The sequence below is a fragment of the Nerophis ophidion genome, linkage group LG18, assembly GCF_033978795.1.
Source record: "Nerophis ophidion isolate RoL-2023_Sa linkage group LG18, RoL_Noph_v1.0, whole genome shotgun sequence".
Classification (NCBI taxonomy): domain Eukaryota; kingdom Metazoa; phylum Chordata; class Actinopteri; order Syngnathiformes; family Syngnathidae; genus Nerophis; species Nerophis ophidion.
In genome coordinates this window covers 29183937-29203504 of record NC_084628.1, presented here as the reverse complement: position 1 = coordinate 29203504, position 19568 = coordinate 29183937, and the positions used below count along the sequence as shown (strand labels likewise).

At 39.9% G+C, this 19568-nt stretch overlaps 1 protein-coding gene across 1 annotated transcript; it reads right to left on the bottom strand.

The window, feature by feature from the left end:
• Positions 1–20: 20 nt before the first annotated feature.
• On the bottom strand, positions 21–19469 carry spred3 (sprouty related EVH1 domain containing 3). The gene is made up of 6 exons (XM_061877933.1): positions 19215–19469; positions 18461–18626; positions 18219–18387; positions 18078–18139; positions 9998–10150; positions 21–9725 (listed from the first exon to the last, which is right to left on the bottom strand). Exons 1-6 carry the CDS (start codon positions 19223–19225, stop codon positions 8775–8777), a joined length of 1512 nt encoding a protein of 503 aa, XP_061733917.1. The 5' UTR covers positions 19226–19469; the 3' UTR covers positions 21–8774.
• Between the last annotated feature and the right edge of the window lie 99 nt (positions 19470–19568).

Below are 19568 nucleotides of genomic sequence, written 5' to 3'. Positions count from 1 at the left end.
GTGTAAAAAGGACAGCAGCGTGTAAAATATAGAGTGAGGGTTTAATAACGATACAAACCCACCATATGTAACACCTCAAAGCAGCACATTGGCACAAAGTCAGAAGTAAGACAGCACGGAAGAGTAAAAACCTGCCTCCAAAGCAAATAAAGATCATCAGAATAAATATCTCCATAAATAAATATTACTTTCCAACTCATAAATACTACATTGGAAAAGATGCACATTGGCAGAAATCAAAGAGTGGTGAGTACAGAGTTACTTGGAAATCAAAAAGGGATTGATTACTCAAATCAAAAGGCACATTTATTAAGATGTAAGAAGAATGGGGATGAGGGGGTGGGGCGGGGGGGGACAGCATCAAGGAAGGAAGGAAGGAAGGAAGGAAGGAAGGTGTGCACGATGGCTTTACTGCTTTGGTCCATCTGCATCTTCAAGTCAGTGTGTGTGTGTGTGTGTGTGTGTGCGTGCGTGTGTGAGTGTGTGTGTGTGTGTTTGCGTGTGTGTGTGTGGAATGGCAGTTTTACTTTCCTGGAACAACCGTGTTAGGAAGGTAGAGGTGACAAGGGGCGTGGCCTAATTGAACGCAATACAATAGAGCCAAACTACTGCCCAAACTCACAAAAACATTTTTACTCACGCCCAACGATTGGCAAGTTAACAAAAAACATGATTAATGATTGGCAAGTAAAAAAACAGCTGTGTTTTTTTTTCATTAAAAATAACAGGATTCCAGAGTAAAAAAATGTTTTCTTCAATTAAAAAAAGGATTGGCAAGTGTGAAAACAGTTTTCTTCAAGTTGAAACTGTTGGCAGTAATATTTCATGTGATACACACACCTGCATTCAGTCGACTCTCTGCAACCACAGGTGGCGCTGCTATGTCCATTTAAGGAAGGACTATTATTGGCGCATGGTGCCGTCTGCCAAAAATAACAAGTAGAATTAGGGTGGGGACAGCAGAAAGGGGAAGTTTAAACTTTTTTTAATTTGACTTCAAACATTTTTTTTTAACTTGCAAATCGCTCATTTCGTTGAAGAAATGGGTTTTTATACTTAGGAAATGTTTTTTAGACACAGAAAATAGTTTTTATACTGACAAATAGTTATTTTAATTGAAGAAAAATGTTTTTTTTTACTTGTAAGTCGTTTTTGTCTTTGAAAAAAATTGTTTGCGAATCAGTGTTTTTAAGAAAATTATTTTTATGCTTATGAATAATTTTTTTACTAGCAAAAAATAGTTTTTTTCAACTTGCGAATTGTTTTTTATTTGAAGAAATGTTTTTATTACTTACAAATCTTTTTTTTAAAGAAAATAATTTTATAATTTTTTTAATTGAAGAACTATTTTTTTACGAATTGTTTTGTAAATGAAGACATTTTTTTATTAGAAGAAATGTGTGTTTATACTTAGAAATTGTTTTTATGTACAGGAAATAGTTTTTATACTCACAAATAGTTCACGTAATTGAAGAAAATAGTTTTTTTACTTGTGAGTCGTTTTTCAATGGAAAAAAATGTATGTTTGCAAATCAGTGTTTTTATTGATGAAAATTATTTTTATGCTCTTACTAGCAGAAAATATATTTTTTTAACTTGCGATTCGTTTTTTATTGAAAAATAAATAGTTTATTGCTTATCAATAAGGTTTTGTTGAATTTTTTTTTACATTTGCGAGTAATATTTTTAATTAAAGACATTTATTTTTTTACTTACGAATCGTTTTTTATTTGAAGAAAATCATTTTTATACTTATGAATCGTTTTTTACGAGCAGAAATTAATTCTTTTATGAAATAATTGTTTTTCAATTGAAGAAATGTGTTTTTTACTTACGAATAATTATTTTAAATGACAAAAAATTGTTTTTAAACTTGCGAATGTTTTTTTTTTGTAATTTGAAAAATGTTTTTTTTAATTGAAGAAAATAGTTTTATACTTTTTTTATACATTTTCAACAAGCAGGAAAGTTTTTCTTACTTTCAAATCATTCATTTAATTGAAGAAATTAGTTATTTTTCTTGCAAATCATTTTTTAATTGAAAAAAGTGTTTTTTAACCTGCAAATTGTTTTTTTTTAACTTGTGAATCATTATGTTAATTGAAGAAAATATTTTTCTTACTTGCTAAAAATTTTTAAAATGCAAAATAGTTTGTCGTCTTGGGCGTGATTAAAAGCATTTTTGCTGTTTAATTTCCCTTTCTACAATACTGAGAGGATAGTAACTTCTGTCATGTTTCCACCTTTAACCCATTCAGTCTGCTCCACGTCTGATTCGTTGTCATGGCGACGTCGCAATTTAATGAGAGAACTTTCCAGAACAAAACTTGACGTTTGTGTGACACGTTTGTGTGTCGTCTGTTTTTGCAGCTTCTTTGAGGCGCTAGTGAAGGTCGGAGCTAAACACGCTCTTGTCTTCTGATTGGTCAACAGACTTGTGCATCAGAATGTCATTGGCTACTGTAATCCCTGGCTGTTAATTGGTTCCAGGCCTGACCGTGGGTAAATTAGCTTTCGCAAAGTAGGAATTATTGGTTATAAATGGAACATTTTTATAGTTGGAGCATAAAAAGCAGTTTATTATGACCATTATGAGACATGACACCGCTTTTTAAAAAAGAAAAATGCGTAATTGAAGCCAAAAAGTACGTAAAATACGGTTTTAAAAAAGAGCAAATTGTTAACTGGTAGTTTGGCGAGGGAAAATAACTGTTAGTAAGATTATATATGATGACATTTTTAATCAGGTGAATCTAACTTTCCAATTTGGATGAAAACTACCTTGCATCATTTACATCAACTCCAAAAAGAGCCCAATAGATGGACTCAAATGCAATTTTCTTTTTTAAATGTCGACTTAAATCATGTATATGCTCAAAACTGGGAACTTTCACAGTATCATGTTAGACCCGCTCGACATCCATTGCTTTCCTCCTCTCCAAGGTTCTCATAGTCATCATTGTCACCGACGTCCCACTGGGTCATTATTGTCACCGATGTCCCACTGGGTGTGAGTTTTCCTTGCCCTTATGTGGGCCTACCGAGGATGTCGTGGTGGTTTGTGCAGCCCTTTGAGACACTAGTGATTTAGGGCTATATAAGTAAACATTGATTGATTGATTGATATTTTCTGAAATGAAAAGTGCCATCTAAATAATGCAAGCGTTCTAAACCACATGTTATTTCACGAGTGAAGGCTAAATGAGTGTATGGCACACTCACTACCTGCGCCGATACTGTGTTCGTGTTTCATAATGGTCATCTGTTGGTCATATTTGGCCAATATAATTGTTTTTTAAGGGATATCTGCGCAGAAAGGTATATGATACGCACAATTCTGGTCAATAAGCTAAAGAGCGAAGAGGAAAAAAAGAACTTATTTGGCGTGTTGTAGGGTTAAAATGGTGCCACACTTTGTTTATTTTCTCTGAAATCGTACGGGCCGACGAAGTCCTATCCTTCACGTGTGTTTTCTTAAAGTGATACACACATCCTGTGTCATTTTCATAAGGCATCGGTGCTTCAGTATCGTTTGATCCGTCGCTAATTTGATCCATTGAAATCAATAGAACCGAAATGTGGTGTTTGTCGTTATTACGCCTGCAGTAAAATGTCCTGACTCAGCAAAATGTGGTGAAAAGTGAGCGAGAGGAGGGAGGATTTCAAGTGAGTTCATGTGTGTCTGCGAGCGCGTCGCCGCCGTTTGCTGCTCACCAATTGAGTGAAATCACTGCCAAACATGTTACTCACACCCCACCATATAAAAACACATTTCTTCCATTAAAAAAAAATAAAGATTCAAGTATAAATTAAAGCTGCAAGCAGCGTTGGTCGGGTCCGCCTTTGGCTGCTGCCCCCGCGACCCAAACCCGGATAAGCGTTAGAAGATGGATGGATAGTAGCTACTATTAGCAAACAGATAGACTTACCAACCCGGCGTAATATCTTAACATCGACAAACTGGCAAAAAAGAAATTTTTTAGGAAAATGTTTTAAAGGGGTTTTTGCCAACTTCCTGTTGATTTTTGCTGAAAGAAGTGAGTGAATGAAATGTAGGTGTAAGTCAGACCTACATAGAAGATTTTGTTTCATGTCTCTACGACATTCCTAACAGAAGTTACAAGCAGTTTTGTCTGTCTTTTTTCCTAGGGGGCGCCAGAGCGCAATTCAGATTTTTGGGGTTTGGTTTTTGATTATATGGCAATTTTCGCCTGTCCTGATGTGTGTGTAAAATTTGGCGAGTTTTGAAACATGTTAAGGAGGTCAAATTACAGCTTGGCGTCTCTGGATGTTGTTGATAAATTGCTTTCGCTTTGCATAGTAGAGCTTTAACTTGCACTTTGAAACATTTTAAGGGGAGGAAATTACAGCTCAAATAGGCAAAAATGACCTTTTTTTGGAAACTTTGCGCAGGGGTTCTTTAAAGGCGCGTAAAAGCAAAACCGGAGCAGTAATCAAAACTGTGAATAACTTTTAATCACAAGGGTTCAATCTCTCTCCTGTGCGAGTTTGAAGCTGACATGACAAACGCGCTCAGAGGATATGTTTAAAAAAAGGTGATGGGTTTTTACAAAACTTTTATTTTGAAGGGGTCATTTTTAACTTCCTGTTGATTTTTGCTGCAGAATGTCAATCATAAAAATGTAGGTCTAAGTGAGACCTACATAGAGGTTTTTGTTTCATGTCTGTCCGACATTTTTACTGGACGTTACAAGCAGTTTTGTCTGTTTTCTCTTCCTAGGAGCAGTTTTTTCTGTGTTTTATTCCAAAATTGCGCTAGAGCGCATTTTTAAGTTTTGGGGTTTGGTTTTTTCATTAGATCGCAATTTTTGCCAGTCCTTTTGTGTGTGCCAAGTTTGGTGAGCTTTGAAGTATTTTAGGGGGGTCAAATTACAGCTCAAAGAGGCAAAAATTGCATTTTTGGCGAAAATTTTGCTTTGAATGGGTTTTTGCAAAATTTTTGTTGATTTTTGCCCTAGAAGGTAAAGTTATGAAATCTAGGTTTAAGTCAGCCCTACATAGAGGTTTTTGTTTCATGTCTCTACGACATTGCTAACGGAAGTTACAAGCAGTCTGTTTTGGGAGTCCTTTTGCAATGGGCCTAAATACATTTTCTGCAAGTAATAAACGATTGGGGTGAATAAAAACTATTTTCTTTAAAGTTTTGGCAGTAATATTCCACACACACTTGCACTCAGAACACCCTCCACAACGACAGTAGCACTGCTCAGTCAATTTAAGGCCGTCAGAGCTGCTGTTATTTGCCCATGGTGCCGTCCGCCCAAAATAACAAAGAAGAAGGATCATGACAGAAGAGAGGGGAAACTTACAGGTTGAGCTTGTGGTTGTGATTGGCACAGGGTGGAATATTAATGCTTGAAGAAAAAAGTTTTTATAATTGCAAATTGTTTCTTTCAATTGACAAATACTTTTTATATTCTCGTAGATTTTTTTTTACTTGCAGAATTTTTATTTTACTTGCAGAAAATTGTATTTTCACTTTTTTTAAATTGAAGAAAAAAAAATGTATACTTAAGCATTATTTTTTTACCTGCATAAAATTAGGTTTATTTTTTTGCAGGGCGTTTTTTTACTGGCAATTTTTTTTTTTATACTTAGAAATAATTTTTGAAATTAAAGAAAATAGCTTTTATACTTGCAAATACTGTCTTTTACTTGCAGAACATTTTATTTTCAACTGCACACATTTTTTTTGATTTAGGAAAATTGTTCTTTACTATTTTTAATTGAAGAAAATATTTATTATTTGCAAAACGTTTTTTTAAATTGAGAATAATTGTTTTATCTGCAGAAAATTGTATTTTGTTAGTCGTTTTTTCCAAACTGAAGAAAATAATTATGAGCAAATCTTTTTTTTTTATTATTGAAGAAAACAGTTTTCATTTTTGCGAATTGTTTTTTTACAAGCTGAAAATTATTTTACTTGCAGAAAGTTTTTTATTTGCCAGGCGGTTTTTTACTTGGAGAAAATAATTCTTATACTTGCAAAAAGAAATGTACTCGTAGAAAATGTGATTTTCACTTGCATATTATTTTTATTGAAGAAAATGTTTTTTATAGTTGCTAATCATTTTTTAAGTAAAAGAAAATATTTTTTATACTTGCAAATCGTTTTTTTAACTTGTTGACATGTTTTTTTTCCCACGAGGCGTTTTTTTACTTGCAGAAATCGTCTTTATACTTACAATTTTTTTTTTACTCGTGAATCATTTTTATTGAAGAAAATTGGTTTTATACTTGCTAATTGTTTTTTAATTAAAAAAAATATTTTTTGATACTTGAGAATCGTTTTTTTAAGTTGAATAAAATGGGTTTTATAATTGAAGAACATTATTGTTTTTTTTTTTTACTTGCAAATTATTCTTTAATGGAAGAAAATTGTGTGTAGTTTTACTTCCGAATATTTTTTTAATTGAAGAAAAAAAAATGTTTTCACTTGCAAATCATTTTTTAATCGAACAAAGTTGTTTTTGTTTTTTTACTTTTGAATCGTTTTTTCATGGAAGAAAGTAGTTATTTTCACTTTCAAAACATTTTTTAATTGTAGAAAAATGTTTCTATTGTTACTAATCGTTTTTTTAATGTAAGTAAAAATATTCACTGGCAAATAATTTTTTAATTGAAGAAAATGTTATTTTTGTTTTTTTTACTCATGAATCATTTTAATTGAATTTTTTTTTTTAAATTGAAGAACATTTTTTGTTTTACTTAAGGATCGTTTTTAATGGAATTAATGTTTTTTTTTTACTTGCAAATAATTTTTCAATTGAAGAATTTTTTTATACTTGTGAATCGTTTTTTAAATGAAGAAAACTATTTTTTTACTTGCAAATAATTTCTTAATTGTAGAAAATAGTTTTTTTACTTATAAATTGTTTTATTAATTTAAGAAAATTGTGTTTTTTACTTATGAATCGTATTATAATTGAATAAAATTGTTTTTTTAAATGGTTTGAATCGTTCGTTGAATCGTTTTTTTATATGAATAAAATTGTTTTGTTTTTTTACTCATGAATAATTTTTTTACTTGATAAAAATAGTTTTTTTTACCTATGAATCGTTTTTTAGTAGTAGAAATGTGTTTTTTTCACTTGCAAATAATTTTTTTAATTAAAGAAAACTGTTCTGTTATTTTTACTCATTAACTGTTTTTTAATGGGGAAAAAATTAACTTGCAAATAATGTTTTAATTGAAGAAAATGTTTCTTTTGTTTCACTTATGAATCGTTTTTTAATTAAATATATTTATTTTTTTCACATGCAAATCATTTTTGTATTTGAAGAACTTTTTTTTTTAACTTAAAAATCGTTTTTGATTGAATGTTTTTTTTACTTAATGGAAGAAAATTGTTTGGTTTTTTTACTTATGAATCGTTTTTTAATTCATAAAAATTGTGTGTTTTTTTACTTATGCATCTATTTTAATTGATTAAGTTTTTTTACTTGCAAATTGTTTTTAATGGGAAAAAAATTGTTTTTTAACTTGTGAATCTTTTTTTATTTGAAGTAAACAGTTTTTTTAAATCGTTTAAATCGTTCGTTGAATCTTTTTTTATTTGAAGAAAATTGGTTAGTTTTTTTTACTTATGAATCGTTTTTTACTTGAAGAAAATTTTGTTTTTTTTGCTTACAAATCATTTCTTAATTGAAGAAAATTATTTTTTCAACTTATGAATAGTTTTTTAATTTAACAAAATTGTGTTTTTTTTTTACAAATTAATCGTTTTTAATTGAATATTTTTTTTTTACCTGCAATCGTTTTTAATGGAAGAAAATTGTGTTTTTGAATCGTTTTTATTTGAAGTAAATTGATTTTTTTCAAGTGTTTGAATCGTCCGTTGAACAGTTTTTTATTTGAAGAAAATTGTTTAGTTTTTTTTTTAACTTATGAATGTTTTGTACTTGAAGAAAATAATTTTTTTTTACTTGTGAATCGTTTTTTTCATTGAAGAAAATTTTGTTTTTTGACTTGCAAATAATTTATCAATGGAAGAAAATAGTTTGTGAACGGTTGGGCGTGAGTAAAAAGATGTTTGCGGAGTACTTCCACTCCGTCCTCAGAAGCCACTTCATGAGGCCCACCAGCGCTTCCTAATACTCTGACCTGTCCTCTTTAGTTTTTGTACCGGCCGTTGTCATGCAGGCGTACCTAATGTCGCGGCCCCTTGCCAGTTCGCACGCGACCCTTTTCGCCCGACATCGGCGTACAAAAATACTCCTACATTGCACTTTTTTTTATCCTGGGATTATTAGCAGGGTTAGTTTTTTCTTTGGGGGAGATGAAAAGGTGATTCTTCTCACTTCCTTGAACTCCCCGTAGTTACACGGTTGTCATTGCAGCTAGTAATTGTCCTCTGGTCCCTCCTCCAGCTCGTGGACGTGTGGCGTGAGGTAAAGTTTGGAGGTAAAGGGCGACTCATCTGACCACGGATGACGCAGGCGAACACGAAAGCGTTTCCCCTCCCGTGTGTGTGGTAGCGTGTCTGACGTGTACTAAAATAGACCGACCATCTTTGTTTGTCTAAAGGAGCACATCATGGTGACCCACCCTGGTCCTTTGCGTTGCTCGCTAATTCTACATCAGCGGGGTCCAAGGCTCCGTGCGGCGCCACAGAACCCGGGCCGAGCGGCCTCCTCGGCGGGCGTGGACGAGTCTAGAAGGCCCCGGGTTGAGAAGAGGGAGCGGAATGCAGTTGAGGGGCTTCCGGGCTACGCACCCTCGCCGAGAGAGTCCTCCCGACCCGAGCCCGGTCTCACCGGACCGCCTTGTGCTTTCCCCCGCAGCAGCCACACCTCTCGCCGCAGCGCAGGCAGGCGCGCAGAGGCAGGTAGCAGCACATGCAGGGCACGAAGAGCGACAGGGCCACGAGGGCCAACCAGCGGGCGCAGCAGAGGGGGTGCGGGTGGCCCCCCAGGGAGTCATCGCACGAGCACGGCTCCCAGAACTCCCCCTCGGAGTCCGACATGCAGTGGTAGAGCAGGCTCTCTGCGCACCACACGCATGTCCACTGGCGCAGGCAGTGCAGGGCCGGGTCCGGGGCGTCCCTGCAGCGGCCCCGCCCGTTTTCCGAGGCGCTGAACACGGAGCGGCAGTACACGCAGCGGGACGAGCACGACGACGACGCCTGTGGACACGGGCTGTCGTCGTCGGGAGAGATGGCCCCGGGGTCTCCTCCTCCCCTCTTACGAGTCCGCGACCGAGGCGTTGCCAAGGAGGTGTGTATGCAGCAGGGCGAAGGGGAGCCTTTGCCGGTCTCCTGGGGGGAGCCGGCCCCTGAGGACACGCCGGACACAGCGTTGGGGATGGACATGCAGGTGGGCGAGGAGGAGGACAGACGCTGGGCGGCCTTGCTGTCCAAACTCACGGTCACCTCGCAGCCCGCCGTCCCCGCTTCCTTCTCGAAGCGGACCACGCACAACTCCGTCTTGTCCTGATGACTCCCCCCGCTCTCTACCACCACGCCCCCGGTCAGCCCCCCGACCATAGTCCTGGAGGCTCCTGCTCGCCGGTAGTCCTCGTACCCTCTGGACCCCCACAGGTCCTTGCAGGGATCCACGCTGCGCAGGTCCCCCTCCTCCAGCAGCGAGATGGTAGGCGAGAGGGGGGACAGAGGCGACGAGGCCGGAGGGGAGGGTGGAGCAGGCGGCAGCGGAGCCAGGGGATTTAATGGAGTGGTCATTTGCTGTCCCGGCCTGGTGTGGATCTGCAGAGATGGTGTAAAGTTACAGAGTCAGGAACAGAATGTCACATCTCACATTTAATCCGAGCAGAGGTCACTTTCCTCTTAATTTGACTTCCGGTACAAGCAGACACTGTAGTCTTGGAAGGCCCAAACTATCAACTTAAGCCTGATCCCTATACCAAGACCAGACTCCACCAAGATCAGTTCAGCACAAGGCAAAATGTGTGCTTATACTTTCACTGAAGTCACCTTTTTAGCCCCCTTCATTAGGGTACCAACTAACCCTGTCGCACCTGAGCAGGCGTCTGCATGGTTCCGCCGGATCCGAAACTGAACTCCTCGGTCCGCACGAAGCAGGTGGTGGATGACTCGCTGGTCACTATGGTGATGGGTTTGGGGAGCATCTCCTTCCTGCTATTGGACGAGGACTCACTTCCTGTATGGGACTGGCAGAGGCCGCACATCATCATCATATATGACTCAACACTCAGGAAGACTACGATAGCTTGTCCTACTTGTGTAACCCTGACATTCGGTTCTGGAAAAAGTACCAACCCTGTGGTTGGGGGACGAGACTCTTTCACTGTTTAGGTCCCTTTGTTATTACCTTTTGTATGCAGGATGTGGTTCTTGTACTTTTAGGGGTACAATTCATTGTTTGAAAACATACAATATCCAACCAGCCATCCATTTGCTACAGCTTGTCCCAGCCAACAATAACAATACCTGACTTTTTGGACCTGGAACAAGTACAAACATTTCCATTGGCGTCCAGTAAGTATTTAGTCCCCTGAGGTACATTAACAAAGTCCAAAATCTTGTTTTTTGGTTGCTATTTTTCTAAAGTTCTTCCTCTACACACATTTGATTTTTGCATACTTGTTCCTTTTTCGACATGGAAATGGTACAAATTGTAACCCGAGAGACTATTTTTACTTTTACGGGGTATTTTGGTGTCGTACCAGGATTTGTAGACTCTTGTTGATTTTTGTACCCTTAGGGGTACTTTAACTGGTCCTTTGTTTGACTTTACAGGTTGGGAACATACTAGTGTTGTTTTAAATCTTGAAAAGGTACCATTGGAGTACCCTGGGATCCTGGAAGGACTTAAAGGATAGACTCCTGGTTCACTCTAGTACACTTCATAGTACAAGTTCCAAAACATTTTTTGTTACCTTTTGCACACTGGACTTTTACGCCTTTGCAACACAGTTGTACCTTTTTGGATCTGTAAAAGGTACTAATATTCACCTCGTAGTGCTGGGGACCCCGGCCTGCTTTAAGGGGGGAACTGGGGACCCCGGCCTGCTTTAAGGGGGGATGGACTTCTGGTCCACCTCTGTTTATTGTACAAGGTCCAAAACTGTCCCTGGATTGTTACCTTTTGTACACTTGACTTTTACACCTTAGCATATAGTTGCTTAGGTACCATCATTCACCTCCGTAGTACTGGGGACACTGGACTGCCTTAACGGAATAGGCTCTTGGTACTTCCCCATTTCATTGTACAAGTTTCAAGACTGTTCTTGGGGGTCTTCATTTTGCTCACTTAACTTTTAGAATTTTGGAACATGTCTTGTTGTACACTTTTGGACCTATAAAAGGTACCAATATTGTCTTTGGACTTCTGGGGACCCTGGCCTTCTTTAAGGGTGGATGGATTCCTGGTACACTTCTGTTTTATTGTACAAGTCCAAAACTGTACCTGGATTGTTACCTTTTGTATACTTTACTTTCACACTTTAGCAACATAGTTGTATCTTTTTGGACCTGTAAAAGGTACCATCATTCACCTCCGTAGTACTTGGAACAATGGACTGCCTTAAGGGACTGCTTCTTGGTACTGCCTCATTTCATTGTACACGGTTCAAGACTGTTTTTGGGTCGCTTCACTTTGTACACTTAACTTTTAGAATTTTGGAACATGTCTTGTTGTACGCTTTTGGACCTGTAAAAGGTACCAATATTGTCTTTCGACTACTGGGGACCCTGGCCTTCTTTAAGGGTGGATGGATTCCTGGTACACTTCTGTTTCATTGTACAAAGTCCAAAAACTGTACCTGGATTGTTACCTTTTGTATACGTGACTTTTACACTTTAGCAACATAGTTGTATCTTTTTGGACCTGTAAAAGGTACCATCATTCACCTCCGTAGTACTTGGGACACTGGACTGCTTTAAGGGAATAGACTCTTGGTACTGCCCCATTTCATTGTACAAGTTTCAAGACTGTTCTTGGGGTGCTTCACTTTGTACACTTAACTTTTTTAATTTTGGAACATGTCTTGTTGTACACTTTTGGACCTGTAAAAGGTACCAATATTGTCTTTGGACTAGTGGGGACCCTGGCCTTCTTAAAGGGTGGATGGGCTCCTGGTACACTTCTGTTTTATTGTACAAGTCCAAAACTGTACATGGATTGTTACCTTTTATAAACTTGACTTTTACAATTTTGGAGCATAGTTGTAACATTTTGGGTCTTTTAAAAAGGTATCAATCTTCACTCTGGAGTACTGGGGACCCCGGCCTGCTTTAAGGGGGATGGACTCCTGGTACAGTTCTGTTTCATTGTACAAAGTCCAAAACTGTACTTTTGTACACTTGACTTTTACACCATTGGAACATAATTGTAGCTTTTGGGGTCTGTAAAGTGTACTAATATTTACCTTAAGGTGTGTGTGGTGGGGGGGAAAGACTTCCGGTACACATTCTTTCATTTACAAGGTCCAAAACTGCACCTGGGTCGGTACCTTATGTACACTTGACTTTTAGAATTTTGGACCATAGTTGTATCTTTTTGGACCTGTAAAATGTACCAATATTCACCTCGGAGTACTGGGAACCACGGCCTGCTTTAAGGCGGGCGGACTCCTGGTACACTTCTGTTTATTGTACAAGGTCCAAATAGGTCCCTGGGTTTCTACTTTTTGTACGCTTGAATTTATATTTTTATAAAATAGTTGTACCTTTTTAAAACCTGTAAAAGGTACCATTATTCACCTTGGAGTACTGGGGAACACGGCCTGCTTTAAGGGGGTGATGGACTTCTGGTACACTTCTGTTTATTGTACAAGGTCCAAAACGGTCCCTGGGTTTCTACCTTTTGTACACTTGAATTTATAATTTTATAAAATAGTTGTACCTTTTTAAAACCTGTTAAAGGTACCATTATTCACCTAGGAGTACTGGGGAACACGGCCTGCTTTCATAGGGGGGATGGACTCCTGGTACACTTCTGTTTCATTGTACAAGGTTATAAACAGTCCCTGGATTGTTACCTTTTGTACACTTGACTTTTACACCTTGAGGATATAATTGCAGCTTTTGGGGTCCGTAAAATGTACTAATATTTACGTTTAGGTGTGTGTGGTGGGGGGGAAAGACTTCCGGTATACACTCTTGTTTCATTTACAAGGTCTAAAACTGTACCTGAGTCGTTACCTTTTGTACACTTGACTTCTACAATTTTCGACCATAGTTGTATCTTTTGGGACCTGGAAAAGGTACCAATTTTCACCTCAGAGTATTAGGGACCACGGCCTGCTTTAGGGGGGGGGGGGGGGGGGACCACTGGTATACTTCTGTTTATTGTACAAGGTCCAAATCGGTCCCTAGGTTTCTACTTTTTGTACGCTTGGATTTCTATTTTTATAAAATAGGTGTACCTTTTTGGACCTGTAAAAGGTACCAATATTCACCTCGAAGGACTGGGGACCCCGGTCTGCTTTAAGGGGTTGATGGACTTCTGGTACACTTCGGTTTATTGTACAAGGTCCAAATCGGTCCTCGGACTGTTACCTTTTGTACACTTGACCTTTACACCTTTGCAACATAGTTGTATCTTTTTGGACCTGTAAAAAGTACCAATATTCACCTTGGAGTACTGGGGTTAACGGCCTGCTTCAAGGGGGGTGGACTCCTGGTACACTTCTGTTTATTGTACAAGGTCCAAATTGGTCCCTTGCTTTCCAACTTTTGTACACGTGGATTTACAAACCCCATTTCCATGCGAGTTGGGAAATTGTGTTAGATGTAAATATAAACGGAATACAATGATTTGCAAATCTCAACCCATATTCAAGGGGTCACCAACCTTTTTGAAACCAAGAGCTACTTTTTGGGTACTGATTAATGCGAAGAGCTACCAATTTGATACACACTTAAATAATTTGCCAAAAATAGCCAATTTGCTCAATTTACCTTTAATAAATAAATCTATATATATTTAAAAAAATATATTTTTCTGTCCGTCATTCCGTCGTACATTTTTTTTCCTTTTACAGAAAGTTTTTTGTAGAGAATAAATGATGAAAAAACACTTAATTGAACGATTTAAATGAGGAGAAAACAGGAAAAAAAATTAAAATGTAATTTTGAAACATAGTTTATCTTCAATTTCGACTCTTTAAAATTCAAAATTCAACCGAAAAAAAGAAGAGAAAAACTAGCTAAATCGAATCTTTTTGAAAACATAAAAAAAATAATTTATGGAACATCAGTAGTAATTTTTCCTGATTAAGATTAATTTTAGAATTTTGATGACATGTTTTAAATAAGTTCAAATCCAATCTGCACTTTGTTAAAATATATAACAAATTGGACCAAGCTATATTTCTAACAACGACAAATCATTATTTCTTCTAGATTTTCCAGAACAAAAATTTTAAAAGAAATTCAAAAGACTTTGAAATTCTACAGATTTTCTAGATTTGCTGGAATAATTCGTTTGAATTTTAATCATAAAAGGTTTAATGTAATATTTCACAAATATTCTTTGTTGAAAAAACAGAAACTAAAATGAAGAATTGAATTAAAATGTAATTATTATTCTTTACAATAAAAAAAATAAATTTACTTGAACATTGATTTAAGTCCAGGGTGTACCCCGCCTTTCGCCCGATTGTAGCTGAGATAGGCGCCAGCGCCCCCCGTGACCCCGAAAGGGAATAAGCGGTAGAAAATGGATGGATGGCATTGATTTAAATTGTCAGGAAAGAAGAGGAAGGAATTTAAAAGTTAAAAAGGTATATGTGTTTAAAAATCCTAAAATCGTTTTTAAGGTTGTATTTTTCTCTAAAATTGTTTTTCTGAAAGTTTTAAGAAGCAAAGTAAAAAAAATAAATGAATTTATTTAAACAAGTGAAGACCAAGTCTTTAAAATATTTTCTTGGATTTTCAAATTCTATTTGAGTTTTGACTCTCTTAAAATTAAAAATGTCGAGCAAAGCGAGACCAGCCTGCTAGTAAATAAATAAAAATTAAAAAATATAGGCAGCTCACTGGTAAGTGCTGCTATTTGAGCTATTTTTAGAACAGGCCAGCGGGCGACTCATCTGGTCCTTACGGGCTGCCTGGTGCCCGCGGGCACCGGGTTGGTGACCCCTGTCATATTCAGTTGAATGCACTACAAAGACAAGATATTTGATGTTCAAACTCATAAACTTTATTTTTTTTTTGCAAATAATAATTAACTTAGAATTTCATGGCTACAACATGTGCCAAAGTAGTTGGGAAAGGGCATGTTCACCGCTGTGTTACATCACCTTTTCTTTTAAAGTGGAACATTATCACCAGACCTATGTAAGCGTCAATATATACGTTGATGAGGCAGAAAAAAGACCATATGTTTTTTCAACCGATTTACGAACTCTAAATGGGTGAATTTGGCGATTTAAACGCCTTTCAATTGTTCGCCTGTCGGAGCAATGACCTTTCACCCGTGACGTCACGTCGTGAAGCGACCAGCCATTTTCTCAAACAAATTACATACACCACGTCAAATCAGCTCTGTTATTTTCCGTTTTTTTCGACTGTTTTCTGTACCTTGGAGACTTCATGCCTCGTCGGTGTGTTGTCGGAGGGTGTAACAACACGATCAAGGACGGTTTCAAGTTGCACCACTGGCCAAAAGATGCAAAAGTCCCTTGTTTGTTCCGCACACTTTACCGACGACAGCTATGCTACGACAGAGATGGCAAGAATGTGTGGATATCCTGCGACACTCAAAGCAGATGCATTTCCAACAATAAAGTCAACGAAATCACAAAGGTGATTTTTGTTGATGTTATTGACTTATGTGGAGTGCTAATCAGACATATTTGGTCACGCCATGACTGCAAGCTAATCGATGCTAACATGCTATTTAGGCTAGCTGTATGTACATATTGCATCATTCTGCCTCATTTGTAGCTATATTTGCATCCAGCCTTTCCCTCCACCCACATTTAATGCCAAACAAACACATACCAATCGCTGGTTAGAAGGCGATCGCCGAATTCGTCCGCGCTTCCTCCCTTGCCGCTGTCTGTCGTGATATGGCTCAAAAGCTTATGTTTCTTCTTTAATTTCGTTTTCGGTGTCTGCCTCCACACTGCAACCATCCGTTTCAATACATGCATAATCTGTTGAATCGCTTGCGCCGCTGAAGTCCGGGTCTGAATCCGAGCTACTATGTTATACCTTTCTGTGCTATCCGCCATGTTTGTTTCTGGTGGCTTCACGCAGTGACGTCACAGGACAATAGAAGGGTGGATATAACGATGGTGTAAATCAGGCACTTTGAAGCCGTTTTTCGGGATATTGTGTGATGGGAACAATTTTGAGAAAAACTTCGAAAAATAAAATAGGCCACTGGGAACTGATTTTTATTGGTTTTAACCCTTCAGAAATTGTGATAATGTTCCCCTTTAACAACACTCAATAAATGTTTGGGAACTGAGGAAACTAATTGTTGAAGCTTTGAAAGTGGAATTCTTTCCCATTCTTGTTTTATGTAGAGCTTTAGTCGTTCAACAGTCCGGGGTCTCCACTGTCATATTTTACGCTTCATAATACCCCACACATTTTTGATGGGAGACAGGTCTGGGGGGGTGGACTCCTGGTTCACTTCTGTTTATTGTACAAGTTCCAATTCGGTCCCCAGACTGTTACCTTTTGTACACTTGACTTTTACACCTTTGCAACATAGTTGTATCTTTTTGGACCTGTAAAAGGTACAAATATACACTTTGGAGTACTGGGGACACCAGCCTGCACTCAAGGGTGGATGGACTATTGGTACACTTCTGTTTATTGTACAAGGTCCAAATCGGTCCTCGGACTGTTACCTTTTGTACACTAGACTTTTAAACCTTTGCAACATAGTTGGAGCTTTTTGGACCTGTAAAAGGTACTACTATACACCTTGGAGTACTGGGGGTCACGGCCTGCTTTAAGGGGGATGAACTCCTAGTACACTTCTGTTTCTTGTACAAGGTCCAAATAGGTCCCTGGATTGTTTCTTGTACAAGGTCCAAATAGGTCCCTGGATTGTTACAAAAGGTACAAATATACACCTCGAAGTACTGGGGACCCCGGCTTGCTTTAAGGGTGGATGGACTCCTAGTACACTTGTGTTTATTGTACAAGGTCCAAATCAGTCCCTGGACTGTTACCCTTTGTACACTAGACTTTTAAACCTTTACAACATAGTTGTATCTTTTTGGACCTATAAAAGGCACCAATATACACCTTGGAGTACCGGGGGCCAAGGCCTGCTTTAAGGGTGGATGGACTCCTAGTACACTTCTGTTTCTTGTACAAGGTCCAAATAGGTCCCTGTATTGTTACCTTTTCTACTCTTGGATTTACATTTTTATAAAACAGTTGTACCTTTTTGGACCTGTAAAAGGTACCAATATACACCTTGGAGTACTGGGGACCCCGGCTTGCTTTAAGGGTGGATGGACTCCTAGTACACTTGTGTTTATTGTACAAGGTCCAAATCAGTCCCTGGACTGTTACCTTTTGTACACTAGACTTTTAAACCTTTGCAACATAGTTGGAGCTTTTTGGACCTGTAAAAGGTACCACTGTACACCTTGGAGTACTGGGGACCCCGGCCTGCTTTAAGGGTGGATGGACTCGTAGTACACTTCTGTTTCTTGTACAAGGTCCAAATAGGTCCCTGGATTGTTACAAAAGGTACAAATATACACCTCGAAGTACTGGGGACCCCGGCTTGCTTTAAGGGTAGATGGACTGCTAGTACACTTGTGTTTATTGTACAAGGTCCAAATCAGTCCCTGGACTGTTACCTTTTGTACACTACACTTTTAAACCTTTGCAACATAGTTGTAGCTTTTTGGACCTGTAAAAGGTACCAATATACACCTTGGAGTACTGGGGGCCAAGGCCTGCTTTAAGGGGGATGGAATCCTAGTACACTTCTGTTTCTTGTACAAGGTCCAAATAGGTCCCTGTATTGTTACCTTTTCTACTCTTGGATTTACATTTTTATAAAACAGTTGTACCTTTTTGGACCTGCAAAAGGTACCGTCATCCTAGAAACGGACCCCTGAATGTATAGTCCGAGTCACAAACCGGTGTACTCACAGCTTGGCCGTCATCTTCAGTGTCTGCCTCCTCCGGCGTGGACGACGAGGGCGAGTCGGAGCCTGAAAGACATCAGCAGAGCGGCGGTTCTACTTGTTCACGGCGCAGGTCTACATCTTGGGGGGGGGGGGATTTATTTACCTCGGTCCAGCTTGTCCAAGATGGCCTGCAGACCCTTCTCGAAGGAGATGGCGTCGGCGGGACTCTGGAAGGTGAGTCCAAACTTGCGCTCGTCCACCCGCCAGTGGTGAAAGATGGGGTTAACCTTGTTGTAGACCAGCCCCCTCTGGACGGTGCACTCCAACACGGGCTGGAGACACAAGCCGGGTGAGTGGCGGCGGCCGTGGTGACCCCCGCTCCGTTTCCCAGAAGGTGAGACTCACCGCCCGGTCTCTCAGCCTCTCCCCGCGTATGATGTGCTCTCTCCGCCCCCGGCCGTTGCCGCTCCTCCCCTTGCATATGACCACGTGACTGAGGCCGCCACCCCCGAGGGGCACCCAGCCGCCGCTGGAGTCGTCACGTGTCATCACCACCGCGCGAACACGCACGCTGGCGCGGGAAGAGAAAGAAGGGGGAGGGGGTGGTTGGGTGGGTGGATGGAGGGTGGACAGCAACAACAACACAAAAAAAGGAAAGAACGAGCCGTCCCCGCACGTCAATGAGCGCGCCCGTCTGCTCGCGCGCACGTTTAGCTCCAACGTGCACACGCAAAACCTCGCGATGCTTCCAGCGTCGTGCCCCCCCCCCCCTCCTCCCCACGAACGCCAGCAGACATACATGTCGGCCCTTTTTTTTTTTTTTTTTTTTTATGAATGGGAAGGCACCGGGTGCGACAAATTCCTCGCAAATGGCGAGAATGACAGCGGCGGGAAGAAGGCGTGCGCGGGTGACAGGACGAAGGAGGGCCGGAAACACGTTTCATTCATAAAAAGTTCCCCTGTGAAAAATCATAATGGAAGGCTGACACGTTGATAAAAATCACGACGCCTCGTCTTGAATGAAGCGATGCCCCCCCCCCCTCCCCCTTCCTCCCTCCCTCCTCCTCCCTCTCCCCCCCCCCGCCATGTTCGGCGGTTATTTGCTACACTTGCAACATCGCGGATGACGTTGGTGGATGACAAAGATGTCGGGACTTACTCGCCCTCCATGGCCGCCGCTCGCAGCGGGCTCTCCTCGCGCTCTGGTCCGCAAACACACGCCGATGGCGCCGCTCACATCCTCCCCGCATCCGCTCTCTCCTCCTCCTCCTCCTCGTCGTCGTCGTCTCAGTCCCGCCAGCACCTCCACCTCCACCACCACCACCACCACCACCCCTCCTCGCCACGACCCGGCCCGGCTCGGCTCAGCCCGCCTCGGTGTGGTCTCGGTGGATCAGGACAGGCTCCAGGTTACAGCAGCCATTTTCCGCTGGCAGCATCCTCCCTCCTCCTCCATCCCTCCCCCCTCTCTCTCTCTCTCTCTCTCCCTCCCTCCCTCCCTTCTCCGTCTCTC

Excerpts from the sequence above, each read along its gene's own strand:
- spred3 (XM_061877933.1), bottom strand. Across the intron at positions 18,388-18,460 it reads AGAGGCTGAGAGACCGGGCG|CCCGTGTTGGAGTGCACCGT; the intron begins GTGAGTCTCACC and ends TTGTGTCTCCAG. Across the intron at positions 18,140-18,218 it reads CTTGGACAAGCTGGACCGAG|GCTCCGACTCGCCCTCGTCG; the intron begins GTAAATAAATCC and ends GATGTCTTTCAG.